Source organism: Sus scrofa, chromosome 6 (assembly GCF_000003025.6).
Source record: "Sus scrofa isolate TJ Tabasco breed Duroc chromosome 6, Sscrofa11.1, whole genome shotgun sequence".
NCBI lineage: Eukaryota > Metazoa > Chordata > Mammalia > Artiodactyla > Suidae > Sus > Sus scrofa.
Genome location: NC_010448.4, coordinates 97,730,938 through 97,753,132, shown reverse-complemented (window position 1 = coordinate 97,753,132; position 22,195 = coordinate 97,730,938). Strand labels below are relative to the sequence as shown.

Below are 22,195 nucleotides of genomic sequence, written 5' to 3'. Positions count from 1 at the left end.
AAGCAATCGGCCTCTGTTCCCGCAGGAAATAACACTTAAGGCTAATTTCTCTTAGTATGTATGTGATCGGAAGATGGATATGCAATCCAGATGCTCTTAAACTACTTTCGTTAAGAGAAAATTAGCCCGTGGTCCTCATCCTGGCACGGGGGCCAGGAAAAAATGCACTGCTTGGTCCAGGTTTTTTTTAAATTGTCATGTCTTGGGGCAGTTCCGGCTGTCAGGAAGCTAGCAGGGGACAGGACCACAAGAGCGATCCAGACTCCAAGATGCCACCTCCCAGAGCCCCCAGGGCAGCTGCCACAGGGAAGCAGGTGGCAGAAAGGGACCAAAATGTGACTCCTAGAGCGAGGTTTCCTTCTGAGCATGTTGTTGCTCGTTTCCTGAGTATTAGCTCGTCTCTGTAGTCCTGTGTCCCGTGAAAACTAAACATGAGGAACTGCCTTAGATCATGGACTTATTTTTAGGAGGATGGATTCACTGATAACTCCGTAAATCTACAGGTCCATCGCCAACAAGCACGATTAAAGATGAGCCAATCAGGGGGGATGTTTCCTGCTATGTACACCTAGAGACGAGTCGGCTTTGGCTCCAGAAAGCAGAGCATCTGTGAAAGGGGCTCACTTCATGCACCCACCACATAGTCATCAGACTGGGATGCTGAACCACCAGGCCCACACCTGGCCCCAAGTCTTCTTGTCACCTGCTGAGATTTCAGATGCTGGGTCTGGGCACTGGGGCATCAGGATAAAGTACTACCAAGACCTAGGATGAGCTCTTGGTCAGTGGCTTCTGGGCCCAGTCTCCTGTGCTCTTAGGAGGAAAAAAGTAGGAACTCTTGGTTCTCTCCCCCCAAGGGGGAGAAAACAGCTGATCTGAGGGGTCTGACCCTCGGGAAAAAAACAGATCTAATTATGAGACCAGCAACTGAATGAAGCAAAGGAAATTTGCAATTCATAATAAGGACAAATCTCCAAATGAGAGAAAATCATGGACGAAATGCCAGAAACTCTTCTTTAAGCCCTTTGAAACTATACTAATCCAAAGACAAAGGAAGTGCAATGGAGAAAATAATCCTAAACAAATGATAAACAAGGGGTTCCACGAAGAGGAGGAAAGAGAGCAGAAAAGACCCAGCTCGGACTGGGGGGCGGCTCCAGGCCATTCGCTCACCTTCTCATACAGTCTCTTATCAATGTCCTCAATGCCACCAGCACCCCCCCACCTCTTCCATCCTCAGTTTCATCCCACCTCTTCCATCCTTACCTTCATCCTCATCTTCCTCCATTCTCACCCTCATCCTATTTCCTCTATCTTCACCCTCAACCCCACCTCAATCCCATCTGCGGACTGGACACTGCGTTTATGCAAAAGAAAGTCAACCACTTGGAGAACAGAGACCGTAAGAAGGCACAACCCTACAGAGAGGCGAGGCCTGGCCATCAAATGGCCTCTGTGTAGGAATAACACGAGTCCCATCTCCAGCTGGATCCAGCCTGGACCTTCTCAGGCCGAACCTGCACAACCTGACCCATCCTAAAGACTTAATTACAGAATGGTGTGTGTATGCAGCGCCCTAGCTAAACAAGACTGGAACCAGTCTGTAACAAGAAAAAAGGAGTCATTCGCTGGAAAAGGAATATGATGACCCCTGGTGTCCTACAGACAGCAGGGGCCCTACATAGTAGCTATTATCAGCACAGATGTCCCCTTCATAGTTTTGAGCTCAAAAGTTTCTTTCAGTCACGACACGAGCATGCTTCAGCAGGGCCCGGAACCCAGACTGGCCCCGAAATTCCACCAACACGTCTGCCACCTAGTCAGACAAACTACGTCTATGGGCTCTGTAATGACATAATTGAAAACGGGTTTACCTTTAATGAAATAGTATAGTTTTGATGGAATGAAAATATTTTAGTAAGCGGCACAACACATGTTTGAGGAAAATTTACAGAGGTGCCCCCTGCCCCGTGCATTTCCGCACTTACCTGTGAGAGCCCCGTTCTGGAAATGAAGTGGGGGAGGCGGGTGGGTCTCCATTCCGCACAATGGCATCTTTAACAGACCTGCCAGCCAGGCAAACCCGGAATGGGCTGGTTTGCAACAACCTTTACTACCGCCAGTTCCCATTCACAGGGCTCTGGGGGAAAAGAACTTTCAATGGCTCGGTATTTATAAATGCTACTGTTGTCCTCCGAGCATGTGTCCCGGATCCCTAAGGGAGCCTGGGAGCTTTGGCCATAACGAGGGGAAGGGTATATGAGATGTAAATGGGGAGAGGAGTCGTTAGGAAAACAAAATTAAACTCATATAAATGAGCGCTTGGTGGTTTTGTGTCTGAAGGCCAGTTGAATAGGATTGGGAACCTGGACCTGTCTGGGTTCCTTCATTTTAATGTGACAAAGTCTGGTACATAGAGAAAGCATTCAGAAGGCACGGCCTGGCTGGGCCAAGTCACTTTGTGTCTTTTGATTTGAAGTTTTGCTACTTTACATCTAACAGATGCCAAAAAAGGCTAAACTTCAAAGGTTGGATATCAAAATAGTGGAGTGTGTGTTTACAACTCGGATGGTGTAATCGAAACGCCAAACACTGAAGGAACAATAACTCCAGTGAGGTGAAGTCAGCTCGAAATGAAAAGTCAGTGTTTCCACTACCACGTGGACCGTGTTTGCAGGAGTTTATATAACTTGATCATTAAAAAATGCTCCAGGCTGAAAACCTGGTCTGTGTCAATCTTGGACTAAAGTAGTTTGCAAAGCTCTGAAGTTTGTTTGCTCTTCGCTTTTATCCCTTTTCAAGAATGCATTACTTTTAAACACTGCACATGAAGCTGAACCCAAAAAGTCTGCAAACCTGCGCCAAGGCTGCTGTGGGCATCACTTGGTTTTTAGAATAAATTGATGCCTTCTCTACACACTTTTGAGGTACCTACAGTGGGGGGTACAGTGCTCAGATACCTTTTGTAACTCATTCTCAAGCATCTGCCTTCTCTGAAGGTAACTTCATCAACAAAAATATCAGAACTTCACACCGGAGCTTTCACTTTTGTAAAAATAAACCTCAAATTAGAATTTAACTCAGGAGAACTAAAGTCCGCTTTTATGACTTCCATCATACATAGCTCGTCGTGGAGCAGAATAGAGCTTTCATGTGGGGGTGTCAAAAAAGGAAGGACGGACAATATGCTATGTTTGCAGATACATGGCCGTGAAGGTAGCATGAGAGGGCAGCTGCACAGGAAGAAAAGTATCTCTGGGAACATCTGGTGTCTGGAAGCCCACTTGTTTGGCACTGAGGTTAGGAAAGGCAGCGACTCAGCCTCCACAAGACTGGGCTGAAAGGAATGCCCAGAAAGAGGCTTGTTAGGGGGCCAGATCTGACCAGCTTCTATGCTTCACCACGGAGAACAAGACTTCTTCATGATACTAACGCTGGGTCCATCCCAAGGATCTAAGTGATCTGGATCCTTGCCGGGGAAGGAGGAGATAACATGAGAATATATGTGTGTGCCTATGTGTATGGTGTGTGTGCATGCGTGTACACATGTGTGCATGTGCGTGTGGTGTGGCGTGTGTGTGGTGTGTGCATGTGTGCATATGTGTGTGGTGTGTGCATATGTATATAGTGTGGTGTGTGTGGTGTGTGCATGTGCATGTGTGTGTATGTGTGCATATGTGTGGTATGTGTGTGTGCATATCTATAGGTGTGGTGTGGTGTGTGTGCGTATGTGTGTGTATGTGTGTGTGTGTGTGTGTGTGTATACGTTTTGGTTGTATGTCTTTCTGTCTCTGTACATATCTTATAGGAGAGACCCCATAAACAGTAAATACCTTTATAAATGTAGAAAAATGGAATCTAATGCTTCATATGGCATTTTTATTTTGACCTTTGCAGAACTGTTGAAAATATTTTGAATAAAAATAGAAATACCTAGACTCTGGGATAGGAGAAATGATGCACTCAGTTCTTAATCTCGATACCCTCCAGGGCAGCACTTTCTAAAATATCACTTGGCACCTAAAAGCATTTGTACAACAGGCAAGCCATATATTCATAAGCTCAAATTCTAAAAATCTGATAATGTACCCTGTGATAAATACTATCAGTGAGAGAGAACTCACTATTCATGAAATAACTTTCATGCAGACACTTATGATTAAAAGTGCCTTTTTAATGGCCCTGGGAATGCCTGGTTAGGATCTTTGATTGAGAAACAGTACAAAATATCATTGCTAAGATTTCTACCAAGTCCATAAAGACTTGAATCTGGCCGACTGTAATAAATGCTTTATCATTATAATAATATAACTAAAGTACCATTACATAAGCATTGCATTTTATCAGGTTTTTAATAATGATGTGACTTTTACCAAACATTAAGACCACATCTTAACAGTGGAATATTATTCAGCCATGAAAAGGAATGACGTACCAACGCAGGCTACAATGTGGGTAGACCCTAAACACATTATGCTGAGGGGAAGAAGCCAGTCCCAAAGGTCACATATTGCACAATTATGTTAAGATGAAATGTCCAAAGTAGACAAACACATTAGAGGCAGAAAGTAAGTTAGTGGTCGCCTAGGGATGAGTGGAGCGGGAATGAGGAGCAGCTGCTCATACACACAGGGTTTCTGTTTGGGGTGGTTAAGGGGTTATGGAGTTAGATAGTGGGGCTGGTTGCATAAGCTAAAAACCACTGAGTTGTATTCCTTAAATGGGCGAACTTTTGGTATATGAGCCACATCTCAGTTAAAAATAATAATAACCATATCTTAAATTATAGACCTTAAATCAAAAGTCATTTTGATGGGCACTATTATCCAAGGAACTCCGCACTTAATAACATGGCTGAAATGAACACTAACTTCAGCTCTCTAAAGGTTAGTTCTCTAGAAGTTATGCAGTCAGGGATTGAATAATTTATGACTATGGATTTTATTAAAGAATCTCCCACTACATTTAGGTTAATACCCTTTGAACCATGAAGAAGTTTGATCTTCTTTTTATTTTGCAGGGAAGGGTCAGTTTACTTCATTTTACTTGTGCTTGTGCTCATGAAAGATCAGGAAATTTCAAACCCACAAATGGTTTCCTCAGCAAAAAACTGACAATTTAAAGCTATTATTTTAGTCTATTTCAAATATATCAGTGTTTCCTTAGGTTTAACTTAAAACATGTGGATTGTACTCCATCTACTTGAAAGGCTTGTTTTTTCAAATGGCAATCACATACCCTGCAAAAATGGATGCAGAATTTACCCAGCGGTAGGTTAATTTTTGGAAAAATGATACCACCCAGATAAAGCATATATGTGCTGACTTTTTCAGACCTCAAAATTTAATGTATATAAGATACTTCGTTTCCCTGTGAAGAGCGACAAAGGACTCCCAGTTTGAAAAGGAAAGTGTATGTGCCATTAACATTTTTCCCATAAAGAGATACTAAATCTTACATTACGCTTCAGAATAGGATTGAAGTCATTGTCGGATGATGATATTCAACTTGTATTTACCATGTTAGATGTCGTATCTGTCCCATCTCACTAACTAAACTGGAAGTCCCAGGGTCTGTAAGTCAATATTGATTTTTTTTTTAATTATACACAAGCATAATGTCTGACACACAGACTGGAGTCTAATATCTAAGATACACTGACGATGCATTAATTAAGTTGTTCACATTAGCCCACTGTCTATGGCAACATTTCTTTGTATGTATTTATACTGTATTGATTGACAAATGACCAACATTTGCCATGAATTTTGTAACCTAAGCATTGCCTTGATCTCTATGAGCATCGTGACACACAGCCGCCCCATGCACGTGCGTAATGTGAAAAAAAGCCGCCTTCCTACTCACAGTTGTAACTAGCTGCAGTGTGGTGCTGTGCCTCCAGGCTCGCCAGCGTGATGTGGAATATGATGTGCAGCAACAGGAAGGAAAAACTGATGAAGCACAGAGACTTCAGCAGCCGTCCTGTGTGTCCTGGGGAGAGAAGGACAGAGATGTGAGCGAACGTAAGCGGACCACAAGCATCCTGACCTCTGTACAAGTCCACAGAGAACTCACTTCTGCATAATCTATGCTGCAGACTGACTCGAAAGTACATGAAGTCTAGCAACGACTCCCTTATTATTAGTCTAAAACTAAAAGCATCTCATTCCCTGTGCAAAATTATACAATTAACATTGATTAAAAAGTCAACGTGAAAGAAAGATGCTTTCCTATGTAGCACAGGACATGTTGCCACAAAATGGAACCACTGAGAAGCCTCTGGTTCAGAAAGTTTTATAAGGGAGTTCTGCCAACTTTGAGGGAACAGATAATCCCTATCTTATAAAAGTAGTTCCAGACAGTAGAAAAAGGACAGTTGCCTAAAACATTTTACAATTTAGAGTAAGTTTAACTTCAAAATTAAGTAAGGCTAGAAAATACAAGCCAATTTTACTTATGAATTCAGACAAATTATCAGAAAAAAAAATATATGCCCCCCCATATATCCATTACAACCACACTTCATTAGGTCAAGGTAAACAATCTTGAAATGGAAAGAGCAAAGTTGTCAGCAAGGAAATAGTATAAAAAAAAAAAGAAGAAGAGAAAAAGAAAAGAAAGAGAAAGAAAAGAAAGAAAAAAATTAAAATAGAAAAAATACAATATCTGAAATTTAAAATTCACTGGATGGACTTAACAGTAGAATAAAGATGACAAAAAAAATGATCTAGTCACTTGAGAAGTTTAATAGAAATTAAACCCTTTGACTATCAGAGAGCATAAGATTGAAAAAATTTAACAGGCTTCCAGGGACCTAAAGATGAAAGGTCCATCAAGGTCCATCACTTGGGTCATTTCCAACATCAGACTTACTGAAGGGGAGGAGAAAGAGCTGGTGCAGACAAAATTAAGATGTTAGCTAAAAATTCCCAAAATTTGTTGAAGACATATTTTACACATTTAATAAACTTATTAGCAAACCCAAAAAAAGATGAACTTGAAGAAACCAAACCAGACTCATAATAACCAACCTGCTGGAAACCTAAGGCAAAGAAAAACTGAAACCAGCGAGGGGAGAATGTCATACTACACACAGGGGGACACCTATTTGCATTACCGTGTTTGTTTGTTTGTTTCATCACAAACCATGAAGACCAGAATAGTTGGAACACATCTTTAAAGTTACAAAAGAAAAGAACTGTGAACCCAGAATTCCATATCCTGCGAAAATATCCTTCAGCAATGAAGGCAAGAAGATATTCTCAGGTGAAGGAAAGCCAAGAGCACCCACCACCAGGAGCCCTGCTCTAAAAGAAATGCTTTGTGGAATTAAAAAAAAAAAAAAAAAAAAGACACGAATGAACTTATTTGCAGAACAGAAATACATTCACAGACTTTGAAAAACTTATGGTCAAAAAAGGGAACAAGTGGGGAAGGGATGGATGGGAGATTGGGATTGGCGTAGGCACACTGAGGGATATGGATCAATTGGCCGACAGGGACCAGCTGTACAGCACAGGGAACGCTACCCAGTATTCTGCGATATTCTATGTGGGAAAGGAATCTGAGAGAGAATGGCTATGTATATTTGTATGACTGGGTCACTTGCCTGCACAGCAGAAATGATCACATCTTGTAAACTATACTTCAATAACATTTAAAATAAATACTAAATATAAATAAATAAATAAGGATAATAAGTAAATAAATAAATAAAAGGAAATGGTAATGTATGTTCTTCAGGCTGAAGGGAAATGATACCAAGGGAAAACTTGGAACTGTAGTCATGGCAAGAGCCACAGAAATAGAGGAAAAGGAGTTCCCGTTGTGGCGCAGTGGTTAACGAATCCGACTAGGAACCATGAGGTTGTGGGTTCGATCCCTGCCCTTGCTCAGTGGGTTGAGGATCCGGCATTGCCGTGAGCTGTGGTGTAGGTTGCAGACACGACTCAGATACTCAGATCCTGCGTTGCTGTGGCTCTGTTGTAGGCTGGCGGCTACAGCTCCGATTCCACCCCTAGCCTGGGAACCTCCATATGCTGTGGGAGTGGTCCAAGAAATGGCAAAAAGACCAAAAAAAGAGAAAGAAATAGAGGAAAAGATACTTGTTTTCTCACACACACACACACACACATTTCTAATTATAGCCATGCTCCAATTAATTCATGGCATGTCTAGAAATGATCTCTATTTTTCTGGTTTGGGAAATATTTTGTGTGTACACAAATAAGGGGATTATGTTGCCCATGCGTTTCTGAGTCGCCACTCTTATTCATACAAGAAATATGAATTATCCAAAGATACATCACCTAATAAATAATCACGCATAATCAGAAACATAAGAAAACAGGGCACAGGTTTCAAAGGATCAAAAGTACATAAGCTAACTTTAAGATGATTTCCCCAAAAAAAAAAATCATCCCAGAAATCAGATTCATAAAATAGACAGTTTAAGGCCAGCATGACATGGTATTACCAAACTGCACATTTATATACTATTTTTCTCTGATTATTAAGCAGAAGAAATGCAATATTAACAGAATGAATAAATAACAAGGAGGAAGTGTAGAGTTTTCAATACATTTTAACTTGGGTTTTAATCATTGGTTATTGTTTATTGATTGTGCCCATATTTGTAAGCTAATTCTGAAGTTTTTCCTCTTAAGAAGCATTGCATTCCCCAATCCTAGCAGTTCTTCAAGAGGAGTGCCGAGCCTTCCAGTATCTTCTTTTTGGTAAAAATGCAACAGCAAAAAGTTTCATTGTTATACATTTCTAGATAAGCTAATGAATCAAATGCAAATTCTGTGTAAAGATAGAGTTTGTAAAATTCTATATATATATTTTGAAGTCTTCTCTAGCCTTCCCTCAAGATACTTTTATTATTTACTTACAATTTACTTAGGAAAGCCTTGTAGAAGGACCATGTAGGCAATGTATACAGCATTTAGGGAAAAAAATACCTTGGAAAGCAAGTGTTTACAGTTAACGAATTCCCCACAGTTTTAGGTTCCAGATAGAACAAATGAAAAGTAGGTTGATACATAAAACTGAGTGTTTTCTTTTCTCCTCAAAATGAGGTTAAATACACACACCTATTAGCTGGAAATAGGATGCTGGGACTTCAAAAAAGACTGAGCAGTCAAGCTTCAGGGTTGAGTGTATGAAGTCGCTGATACTCACCATTGGACTTACAAGAATGGTTTACAAGAATTCATGAGACTAATCCAAATGGAGAATAAATATGCACCTATGTCAATTCTATCTGACATCTCACTGACACCATCATGCCAGCACTGCTCAAAATCATCTTTTGCTAAAAAGAATGACACAGAAAGAGGCTTTCCAGGGACCCTACAAAGGCAATGAAAGAATAAATGACCAGTTCATGTCTCAAGTCACTTGGGACCTTCCAAAAGATCAATTAAATCCTGAAATGTGAACAGGAAATTATTTTTTTAAAGCAGAAATGAAGTAAAGCAGATGACACTGGAAAAAAAACAACTCTATGCCTTAGAAACTTAAAACATAGTCATATAATTAGTTAAATCCATCAACAGATGAATTAAACTCTAGGCCGAGTAGAGGCAAAGATAAATTTAGTGAAGTGGATGGCAGTTGGGGAGTTCATCTGGAACTCAGCACAAACTAACAAAGAAGAAAGAAAACAGTAGTTGGGAGACACGGAGAGCAGACGGAGAGAATTTTACTTAAGGATTTATGAATTCCAGAAGAGCAGTATAAACATGGAAAGAAATGTTTTGGTGAATGGTTTTCTGTTTATTAATCTTTAATTTATTCATAAACAAACAACTGTTTCACAACTACTATGTGAGAGCTCTCTTGCTAGGATTTCAGCTTCTAGCACAAAATAAGAACACAGTGTACTCTTAAGATCACACATGCTATCAAGGAGCAGAGGAAATGCCAGGCACATCATAAAGATGGCAAAAATTGGAAGGAAATTGGAAGTAACTGTTAGTTAAAAACAAGATATGCAAAAATGCACGACCAGATGGTGGTAAATGTTTTAGGTAAGGACATAATTCTGCCCTTGTCGTGCAAGAGCACACAGATAGCACACGACCAATTTCGTAATGGCTGCGTTCCAGGAAAACCTTATCTGTGGACATCGAAACCTGAAGTCAGGTAACATTCATGTGTCATCAAATAATTCTGATTTTTTTCCAGTCATTTAAATTAGCTCACAGGCCATCCAAAAACTGTGGTGGGAGAGACAGATCTGGCCCCTGGGCTGCAGTCTGGGGATCCCTGCAGAAGCTGAAGCAAAATGTTCAGCAGCAGAGAGAAACAAAAAGCACTGAGCTTTGATGTTAAGAAATTTCCTAGCAGGCATTCATTCCATGATGTCTCAGGGTCATTCCCATTTATGGAGAACACACAAAGCAGGTGTTGACTCATTCTGACCAGGTCATAAACACCGGCGCTCAACGTTTGCGTTCACACGGCTGGATTCCCTGGAGGAGACCCCACACACGCTTTCACCTTCTTTAATTTCACCATTTCCAAAGGAAATCAGGCCAAAAAATCTGAACTTGGGTCATAAATACATGCTGAATTCTTAATATCATGAGGTAGTTGTTTTGTTGTGACGTTTTATGAGAGGGAAAAAGCACCCTACTCAGGTAGGAATGTACTAACACACACAGAATCCTGTGTGAGCACAACGAACCCTGCTCAAGTCTGAAAAGCTCAATGGTGGAAAAGAGGCCAAACTGGACAATGCAGGTTCAGGCACCCAAGGAAAAGGCTTTCCTTGCACATTCTCAGGGTCCTGACTGGCCGGGTTTGGCAGGGACGGGCCAGTACAAACATGCAATGTGGACAGGAAGATTTTTCTTTCGTAGGATCAATTGATTAACCAGACCCACTCAGAGGAAGGCATTTCCAAGTGAGCTCTGAGGCCCGGCCCCGAGTGGCCAGTGCCTTTGCATGAGGTCAAGGGCAGGCTTAAGCCAATAGGCTCAAACACAGGAGTCAGGAAGCTGCCCAGCCCTCTGTAGAGCCTCCCCGCAATGCCGATGACAATGACGATGATGGCAATGACGAGCCCTGTTGGAGCTCCCGGAGGGCAGGACTGATGGCCCTCGGGACTGAATGATACCCTGAGCTTCCAGAGCCCATGTGGTATTTACTAGAGCATTGGGAAAACTCTGCATGTGAAAGTGAAACCTCCAAACTGGGGCTTTTGGCTAATTCAGTAAACAAACTATAAGACTAAGGGAAGAGGGTTAACAGTCACTGTTTTCTGTTGCTTTTACTGTTTTTTAAACCATGAGAACACCTCTGCACCCTTGACCCTAACTGCACATGGTTTCCTGCGCAGGCCTGAGAAGGGTGGGGGTGGGCGCACCCGTCCATCTTTCTGAGGGGTGCCCTGCGCAGGCCCTGAGTGCCAGGGATCTCCACATGGCACAGCGGGAGGGGCTGGCAGCCGTGACTCCCCTGGACTCTGGTGTTGGTGTTGGGGGCCGCCTTACTGCTTCCTGCTTCCCTCTGGGTGGAAATCCTGCAAACTTCAAAGGAAAGCAGACAGAATGAGGGAAAGACTCGGACATTTACCAGCTATGGCTCCTGATGGGAGATCCTGACCCGCTCCATCTCTGGGTCTGGGGTTTCACACATTTCTCAGTCTATTGGTGCCCCCACATCCATCCTCAAACAGATGGCACAGCAACTCTGCTGTATCAGGGAGCAGCCACTTGGGAATAAAAAGCCTTGGTTATTATTAAGATGATTCAAAATGTGAGAGTATGGTTTGCTGTCCATCCCAGCTGCCTTAGGGAGCTGAATTGGGGGGCATGGAGGGAGAAAACACAAAATAAACAAAAAATACACATAGAAATTGGCTAGGCTGGGCAAGCTGTCAAAAATCAGAAGGGAGGAGTTCCCGTTGTGCCTCAGCGGTAATGAATCGGACTAGTACCCATGAGGACTTGGGTTTGATCCCTGGTCTCGTTCAGTGGGTCCAGCACTGGCATGAGCTGTGGTGCAGGTTGCAGATGCTGCTCGCATCCTTCGTTGCTGTGGCTGCCTCTCCAAGGCTGGCTGATCCCCACGGAGCAGTCTTCTAGTGGCCAGCTTTCCAAGACTCCTGCATGGAGCCTTCCTGCAATCCCTTTAGGAAAACAGTGAATTTGACCCTGAAAACAACGCCTATCCAGCTAATTGCATCCTGTCCTATCCCATGTAACTCAGCCCTCTTCTTTGTCCTCTCGCCTTTCTTTCCAGGAAGCCTAGATTGGTTCCACTCTGACCGTGTTTCAGCCATGAAGAGTCGCTGCCTCCAGCTGCCCACTGATGGAGATTCAGAGCATCTCCTCACACCTGGGAGTGGTGCAGGTGTAGACCAGTGACTTTCCACATGTTTGATCAAGATTTTTGAGCATCTGCTTTGGTGGGTGTGAGGTGCCCGGTTTAGCTGGCCAGGAGTCCTTCCGTCCCAGCTGGCTCCGCAGGAGAGACATTCTGTGCTGTCATCTTCTTGTTCCCACTGGGAACACGCACCAGGTGACGTGACTAACTGCTGCATGACTTGCTGTGTTTATCTCCCCAGTCCTGCGCTTCCCTCTCTGGCTACAGGGCTGTAAGGCAGCTGCCAGCCAGCCCTGCTTCTGTTTATTCTCTGTGCTCAGAAGCCCCCGGGGGTGAGTCATCTGCAAAGGGGTCTCCAGGGAGGGGCACGGGCTGTCCTTGACTTCTCTCCTCAGAAAGAGCCCAGCACATATTTGAAAACCAAGCTTTTAATTAGTCATTATGGCTACAATGGTATTTTTTTCACTTACTTAGTAAACTGGCAAAAAGACAATGCAATTTCTCTTCCTAGATGGTACCTGTCTGTCTGTCCCTTTGGCTCAGGTATGAGATCTGATGTTTAGACCATCCCTGGTCATCCAAGCTCAACAGTCAGGGTCCTGTCAGGTGTTCCTTGTCACAGGACACTTTTGCACACCTCGCCACTTGTAATCACCTTATTTATTTCTCTTCTTATCACCTGATTCTCTCTTATAAATGGAAGCTGCACGAATACAAGGATCTCGTATGGCTTGCTGTCAATCACAGTATTCCCAAAGCTAAAAAAGTGCTTAGCAGGTAGTTATCACACAATAAATATGGGTTGAATGAACGGACAAAAATGTCACAGGTGAACCTAAGAAGTCAAATGTTAATTTACAGTTGTTGACATAGCCATGTGGGTGACATGACTTCAACCATCACCAGGATGAAGGGCTGAGGGGAGCAGGATATTACTGCCTAGCATCAAAGTATCATGGCACAGCTAAATTCCTTGAGCTCAAAAGTTTACCTAGTATTAGCCTATGGCCTGCATCCACACCCCTACATCTGCTATGGAAAAGGGCAGCCAGACTCACAGACACCTCCTCCCATCACCTTTAAGCTCATTCGCCTTTTCCTTCCTTCCTTCCCTCCCTCCCTCCTTCCTTCCTTCCTCTCAATCTCTCTCGCTCTCTCTCTCTCTCACACACACACAGGGAGATTGTAAAATGCTTCCCTTCCAGTTTATTATATCATTTGACTTCCAAGCATATTCTTAGTACAAAGATTCCTACCTAATGGTCTAAAAATGGTATCAAAGTATCTTTCTTTTTTATTCCATTACTACTGTTTTTTTGTTTTTTTTTTCAATTTTAACCAGGACCTATATCATTTGGAAGATAAATACATGCAGAGATTTTAAGTGTCATCAGAAATGAAATGGTAAATTGAATCTCCAGTCTTGGTCCTAATAGACACATTTGTTAAGGAAAATTAATACATCTAGGTTACAGTTTTTTTTTTTTTTTTTTTTTTACATCAAAGCTTTAAGTGACTTGCCTAGGCTGAATACAGTGAAATGCATAGATAGTGCAAAGTGCGATGTGGTTTGACAAACATTTGCATCTGTGAAATTGCCAGGACAAGACCCAGAAAATTATTTGTGCCCTTTGCAGTCAATTTTCACTGTTACAGAGATTTTGGATTCTCAACGAACCTCAAGTATAGTAAGTGCAAAGAGAAATCAACCTGGGGTACATTGCAGCCAATCTACTGAAAGCCTAAGAGAAGAGAAAAAGTTTTGAAGATCCAGAGATAAATAACACATTAGGTAAAAGTCGATAATGCCAAGATTTATGACTGACATCATCAAAAAACTATGGAAGCCAGAAGTCAGAATGACATATTCACTGTGCTGAAACAGTTTTCCAACCAAAAATTCTATACCTAGTGAAGCTATCCTTCAGAAATGAAGGCAAGCATTAAAGTCATTTTAGGGCAAAAACCAATGGGATCTTCAACTAACAGATGAGCACTATAAAGAATGCTAAAAGAAGTTCTGCAAGGAAGGAAAATCCACAACCAGCAACTCAGATCTATAGGAAGAAACAGACTGTACAGAAATGCTAGATACGGAAGTGAATATCATTGCCCCCATTGGCCCCTAGCTGCCTTCACAGGCCCATCTTCTTCCTCATTTGGTGGGTATGGTTATATGGAAAGTCCTAAGCCAATGTGGCTGTATCCTTATGGGAAAAGGAGACTGGATGCAGATGCACAGAGACAACCCTGTGAGGACACAGGGGAGGATGGCATCTATACCCCAAGGGGAGAGGCCTCAAGAGGAACCAGCCCTGCTCACCGCACAGTCTTGGGCACCCAGCCTCCAGGACCATGAGAAACAAGTGTCTTGTTTAGACGGCCTACTCTTCATTATGGCAGCCTGGAAAATGAGACCACGTGGGTGCTTCATGAAAAGAAAGATTACTGAAGAACTTCAGGGTACTCTTAATCCAAAGACCCCTACACGGAGGACACATGTCAAAGTTCTGCGTAACTTTAGTCCAGTAAACAGGAACCAGATTCCTGCCTGGAGCCAGCTCTGTGCTGATGCCATGAGGGCACTTGCCTTAGGTACAGACCACAGGGAAATACAGGTCCTTCAAGACAGCATCACTTAGGCTCTGGTTCCCAAGGGTGTAAAATCAAGCCACTCAAAATGCCACCTGTCTGCTCCCAGGGTCCCTGCAAGAGCACAGTTAATGGTCCGAAAGTGCCCTGAGCAGGACAACATGCTACAGAAACCTAGGACTGGCAGGCACTGCAGCACACGGTCCTGTGGAAGCCAGAGTGTGACCTCACACTACACAGGAGCCCACAACACTTCTGGGGATAGAAAAGCAGCAACTTCACTCATATGCACGAGGAGTGAGGCGCTGACTCAAAGGCCTGACCTCAAGAAGCCTCATTTATGCTCCAGATCTGTTTTACCTGAAAAACTCACCGACTTGGAACAGGTGGTTCTGAGAAAAGAGAGAGAAACAAACATATTCATGGGCATCTGTGGGTCATAAAATAATACAACAATCTAAGTATGAGGACCATCATTCTGCCCTTCGTGGTCAGAACACGGAACTATCAGGACACAGGGCTCACGTCTATTTTTGTATATACTTAACCCAACAAAGTCCTTGGCCCCAAGAGGAAGCCCAAAGACCAGTACATAAGTGTATGCACATCTTCCCGTTAAGTCAACAGCTAAAATGTGAGGTTCGTTTTTAAATGCACTAATTTGTTTGGCAACATCTATTCCCTGTACTTTACCGCAGACGAGATGCCATGACATGCAGAGGAGAAGCAGAAGCAGGGCCCTGACTCCAAACCCTTACATCCAGGTCGGAACATCCAAGGAACCTCCCTCAGGCTGCAAGGAGGCAGGACTTTGGAACTTTTAAAACATTTTTGTCTCTCTTTGACCTTTTAATTTTCAGATTAAATCTTTTCTTTCTTTATTCAGTCCTCCACTCGACAAGGATGTGTGTACACTTGTTTTTGTTTCCTCTAATCATACCTTTAAAAAGGGTCTTCATTCAATTCTATCACCAACAACTGAAGACTGTAATGGGCTTAAGGTTATGAATATCAGTATCAAACTAATCTCTCTGGAAATTGGCATCTACTGCCCCCGAGTCTGACTTCTTTCTGTCATGGAAACCGGAGCACAAATGCACATTGATTCTTCTCTTTTTGCAGCATATTTAAACTTACATGCATCTAAATCTTTCCTTCTCATAGCTACTAAATTCCTTGTTACTGCATAATTTGGGCAATGTTTATTTTAAATATGCTAGATAATTGCGTGTTGGTATTTATATATAACAGAATTAGAATTCTACCTTAAATAGAGTTAAACACTTTGCAATGGATATTCACATTTCTTTTCTATCACATTTCTTTTTCTTTCTTTCTTTTTTGAAATTTCTTTCTTTCTATTGTTATTTACCAAAATGTGGGTTATCCTTATATTTTTAAGAAGCATCTTTTCAAACTACTCATGTTTAAAGCACCAATCAAGTTCTCTCCCCACCAAATTTTGAGTCCCATTGCAAACCTAGGATTTTTAGAGATTTAATGTAAAAAAAAAAAAAATACAGCAGCCCAGAGGCCAGATTTTTCACTAAAAATCTTTTAGAAACTATCACACTTCTTTTCTATTATTCACAGGCTATAACTCCATAAGAAAGATCCACAGCCTGGAGAGCCCACTTCACCGCCTTTAGGGGGAGCATCCCCCCAAAAATGGCAGTTAGTTGCTCTTTGACCTGCATCCCTCCAAAAAAATTAAATCCATGATTCTTGATATATCTCTGTTCACAAAAAAAAAATGTATATAACTGAAAATGTGTCCATTACCAATGTTTTCATTATTCGTGTTCTTTTGCAAAAGGGAAGAAAGAAATTCTAGGGGAGACATTAACAAGCTGAGCTCTATTCCTGAAGGTAAAATTTTGTCAAGGGTATACAGACTATAATGATTATTCCATAGAACTTTAGAAAATCATTTCAGCATCCTCTTTACCTTCTTTAAGTGCTCCATTATGACATCTAGACATCAGCTAAAGCATTCGCCTGCAGTGTCTAATGAGCAGGTTTTTTTCTGGTACAAGAGATCTATGAAGTAACAGTCCAGGGATCGTCTGTACCCCCAGAAAGGAGCACACGGCAGCTCGGTCTTGGTAGATCTCACCTCCAACCTCCACAGATGGTGAAAAGCCTATTACATGGTTCTAGATTTTAACAACTTGTAATTAAGCTTAATTTCTATTTAATAATTAAACAGATGTGAATACTTCTGCGGGCATTTTAAATGTAAATTTCTGATTTTCATCAGACACTCCAGGATGACAGCCCAGGCAGTGTCTTAGGTTTATTTTTACATTCTTCATTGTATGACACTATGCAAATAAAAACATCTTTAAACCAGAGAGTAGGCAGCCACCCTTTTCTATCCATTAGTCTGTCAACAAACATAGTATTTGATTTTACCTTACAGTGGTGCTGGTTACCAAGGCGTTCTTTTAAAACATGAGGTTATCCGTACATTCTAAAATCTTCTGATTAAATCTTTACTTCTTCATTATCCATCTAAAAAGTTACTTGGCAGAATGGTGGCTCCCACAGATGTCCATACTCAAATCCACAGAATCTGAGAATATGTCTCCTCTTGTAACAAAAAGGACTTTGCAGATGTGATAAGTGAAGGATTTGATATGGGAGATAATCCTGATTTTTCCCATCCCAGGTGGCCTAATGTCATCTCAAGGGTGGTTACCAGGGAAGGATGGGGGCAGGAGAGAAAAGACATCACGAGAAAGACTCAACCAGCCATCGTTGCTTTGAAGGGGTAAGGGACCACAGGCCAAGGAAGCCTTGAAAACCCCAGAAGCGGGAATGACAAGCCTCCAGGAAGGGCTACCACCCTGGATTGTAGCCCATTTCAGATTCTGACCTCCTTCTAGAACCATAAGCTAGTACATCTATGCTGTTTGAAGACACTACATTTGCAGTCATTTGTTACAGCAGCAACAAGAAACAAGAAAGAAACAATAGGAATGAGGCAACAGTCGATCTTGATTTTACTATTTGGTTATACTTCTGTCACTAATTCAAGATCATTCACATGCCAGAAACATCTGCATGTTTAAGCAACTTGGGTGGTTGTAAACAGACCACGTAGACCAGCTGCTACTCTCACCATTTCTGCAGAGCTGACCACCTCATGGTGTAAAATCCTAACTCATCAGGCATGTGACAGTGCACGTGGCTGGTCTGATGGGGCCCTGGTCAGGAACTATGTGGTCTGTGCTGATGGGGAACTTCACATAGATGAAAATGTCTAAGAGGCTCCTGGCAGCTGAAAGGTGACCAAGACTATCCCGTCTTATCCTCAGATGTGGTCTTCCTCCTAAGAAGGTGGGCACTCAAAAACTCCAGGTTCCAAAATTCTCCAAGTTTCACAGTTTCTTCTGGCATAGGAGAGCGAATGTGATTTTAAGACTGTTGCAAGTGGACCAAGAAAGCCAGAGGAACAGGGTAAGTGATGGTTTACTGGGTCATGAATATGGAGACCTCTTACTCATTCCCCAGGGGAACCCACAGTATCTGCTGCCTCTGGGTCAGAGGCCCTATCACCTGCTCCAGGTGCTGCCCTAAATCCTAATGACAGAGACCTGCCTGCCCACCCCTTGAGCTTGGGCACCTCCAAACCTCCTGACTTTCATCAAGAAATCATGAAAGAATATACTCTAGCAATCAAGATTTTCACACCTTATTCACCAGGATGTTTGGCCATAAAGGGAAGGAGAAAATTCCTATGTATCCTAAACTATAGAACAGGAAAAAACTCCTACAGCCCTGGTATGTGGACTTCACTTCAGTTTATTTGCACAGCCCTTCATGGCAGATTCAAATTCCTATGAAACATCAAAACCCTTTAAGACTGACTCTTTAAATCAGAACTGATCTCAGGTACATGTAGGTTCAGTTTCCTATTACAAGTATTATTTTGAAAATGGAAACCTTTCCAATTACCTTGTGATGCTTCTTTGCTTCAATCACATTTCAGTAGCTGAAAATTGGCTCTGTGCTAGTGAGAAACCATGCCGATGGGGCAATTGTGGTGACATCCTTCGTCTTCCTTCCTGCCCTGATCTTCCCTCCCGTCCTCAGCGCCCCTGTCTTTCTTCCCTCTATCCCATCCCTCTTGTTCACCCAAACCAACAAAGACCACAGAACTAGCAACCTCTGCAGATGCCTCAGTGGAGCAAATGTCATCAGCACCTCGGACAGAGACAAGGGAGGGAGCCTCTGGTTCCTCTGCAGGGAGCGGCAATTCCACAGAGGAAAAACATGGTTGGGGGCGTGGAGTGGGACGGACAGGTGGGCAGTGAAGGTGATCCCAGCAGCAGGATGGACCAACGGTGAGGCAGAGAAAGTAAGACAAAGAGGACGGAATGCAGGAAAAACATCCCTGTGTGAGGACAAGGGAGAGACCCAGATGTACAACGTGGACAGAGGGCGATAAACAAACAAAAGCCCAAGCCACTAAAGGGTCGGGAGACAGCATGAACCCGGCAGCCGCTGCAGGGAACTGGGGCCGAGAGCCTCACGAGCAGCTGCTCCAGAGAAACACAGTTCATTCACCAAAACAGCGGCCAGGTGTTCATAAGGACAAGAGACAGGTGAAGAGAGGGCGGGGCTTAAGAACTAAGCCCTGAAAAAGACAGAGGCGTGCATACAAGCAGACATGTGGTAACAAGAGTCACTTTTAAGGTAAAATTGCATCAAGGACCGGGGACAGAGGCACCTGCCCCAGTCCTGTCCCACACACTCAGACATTATCTGCTCATCTAGGCATTGTTGGGAGAGGCTCGTCTGGCCACGCTCAGAGCCTTTGTCACTTTCTTGTCCCTCACTACTGACTGACACTGACACTCAGACCTGCAAGTGTTTAAACACGGAGTCAGGAGAGGCTCAGGGCAGCTGACACGAAGGCCGGGGACACCAGAGGTGGCACAGCCACCCTCCATCTCGGATGGAGGGTCCGGACAATCAGGCCTGGAGAAAGCTCAGCAGGAAGTGGCAGCAGCAGCCACAGCTTGGAGCAGCTCCCCAGGTGACAGGGGTGGAATTTAACTCTGAGACTGTTCCAGGGACATCACTGCAGAAGTGGCCAGGAGACGTGCTTCTCTCTAAGGGTGAAATGTCTCAGCATCAGATGTCTGGGCGGCCCCAGAAGCCACTGAGCCCCTTATCTCCCTGGAAGGGTTTAGGCAGGACTGGACCAGTCTTCTCACAGGAGGGTGCAGCGTGAAAAAGGGGGTTCTTCCAGGGACCACCCCCCAACATCCCCACTTCTGGCAGGTGGATGGGATTTTCAACACTCTGACCAAGTGCAAATGACTATGGCCTTGACACATGTTATTGCAAACGCGTCACTGCTGAAGTACCAGTGCTTTTCCTGTATGTCCGCTGAGTGTGTGTGATGTGACGTCATATATCAGGTGATCTCTCATTCAGACATTCTAGGGATGAAAACATGATGTAAAACTCCACACCCCTGTGTTCTCTCAGTCCTCATGGTAGCTGTGTGGCAGAGAGGTCCTAAGAGTGAATGAGGTGTGCTGTCATGCCACAAGCAGGGCTGCCCTCACTCCACCTGGAATGTTCCTCCCTTCTCCTCGGCCCTGACAGAGTTCTTCATGCTCAGACAGCCTTTTTCTCCGATTCAGACAGACTCTCACATCAAAGCACCTACTCAGGCACTGCAGCTGCATCCTGCAGCCTCTGTAACAAAAGACCACAAACTGGGTGGCTTAAAACAGAAAGGTACTGCCTCCCAGTCCAGGAGGCTAGAAACCTGCAGTCCAGTTGTCAGCAGGAATGTGCTCTATGAAGGCTCCAGGGTAGACCCTTCCCTTGCCTCTTCTGGGCCCTGGCCCTGCAGCTGCATCACCGTGCTCACTGCCTCAGTCATCACATGGTGGGTGTTCTCCCACTGTGGGTATATCTGTCTGTCTCTGTCTCTGTCTGTACCTCCATGTCTCTTCTCTCTTCTTCTATGGGCACCAGTCACACTGGATTAGGGTCCACCCAACTCCAGTATGACCTCATCCTAACAAATCACATTTGCAGCGACCTGATGTCCAAATATGGTCCTGTGCTGAGGTTCTGGGTGTCAGGATTTCAACATACCTTTTTGAGGGACACAGTTCAAGCCATAGCAGGTATCTTAAACATAAAGTGTCTAAACTGAATGTCTTAATTCTACCCCCGAACACTGCTTTACCTCCCTATTCATTTCCGTAAATGTCACCACAATCCATCCAGTTGATCAATGCAAAAACTCAGGAGATATCTTTGATTTTCCTGCCTCCATCACAGTCCACATACAATCCATCCACAAGATTCATCTCGAGAACATACATTAATCCATCCATCCCCCCATGTCCGCTCTCAGCAAGCCCAACCTCTCACCTCTGTCCCGGACCTTGAAAGCACCAGCCTTCTAAGGATCCCCATTATCCATCTTGCTCCCTGATTTTTCCATTTTCCACAATCTTTTAAAGACATAACTCTTGTCCTATAATCTTTGACTTAAAACCCTGTAAGGCTGCTCACAGCACTCAGAATGAAATCAACACTCCTTCCCAAGCCTACATGGCCCCCACAGCTGCCTCTCCATCTGGGTCTCACACACGTCCCCAGTGTTCCCATGGGCTTCTCTTCACACCCTCAGAACAGGTAAACCTCTTACTCCATGAGGGCCTTTGCACTTCCCATGTGGAGTCAGAGTCAACCCCTCTTTCTTTTGCTTTTCAGTTCACATGTCCCCTGCTCAGAAGGCCTTCTGGGATCACACCAAGAAAAATATTTCAGTTTCTCTCAGGGCCTCAAACAGCCCCATTCCCGGCTCCCCTGGAACAGGGTTTGATATCTTGTACTATTGCTGAGCTGTAGCGATTGTTACAAAGCAAAAACAGCCTGATACACTCTTTTTTTTTTTCTTTTATTTTTTTCCTTCCTGGGGTTGAATCTGAGGCATATGGAAGTTCCCTGGCTAGGGGTCAAATTGGAGCTACAGCTGCTGGTCTTCGCCATAGCCACAGTGCCAGGTCCTGGCTGTGTCCTCGACCTACACCACGGCTCACAGCAATGCCAGATCCTTAACCCACTGAGTGAGGCCAGGGATTGAACCCATGGCCTCATGGATACTAGTCGGATCCGTAATCTGCTGAGCCACAACAGGAACTCCCCTGATACACTTCCTATCTCACCATCCTGCTTACTTCTTCCACAGCACTAATTACAACAGTAATGGAATCACTTACTCAACTCT

General features: G+C 43.5%; 1 protein-coding gene across 1 annotated transcript in view; it reads right to left on the bottom strand.

Moving 5' to 3' along the window:
* Positions 1–22,195, bottom strand: part of PIEZO2 (piezo type mechanosensitive ion channel component 2) — a 301,579-nt gene that overhangs the window by 192,561 nt on the left and 86,823 nt on the right. Inside the window, 1 exon segment of the mRNA XM_021096049.1 lies at positions 5,866–5,991. Within this exon segment, the coding sequence (XP_020951708.1) occupies positions 5,866–5,991 (126 nt within the window).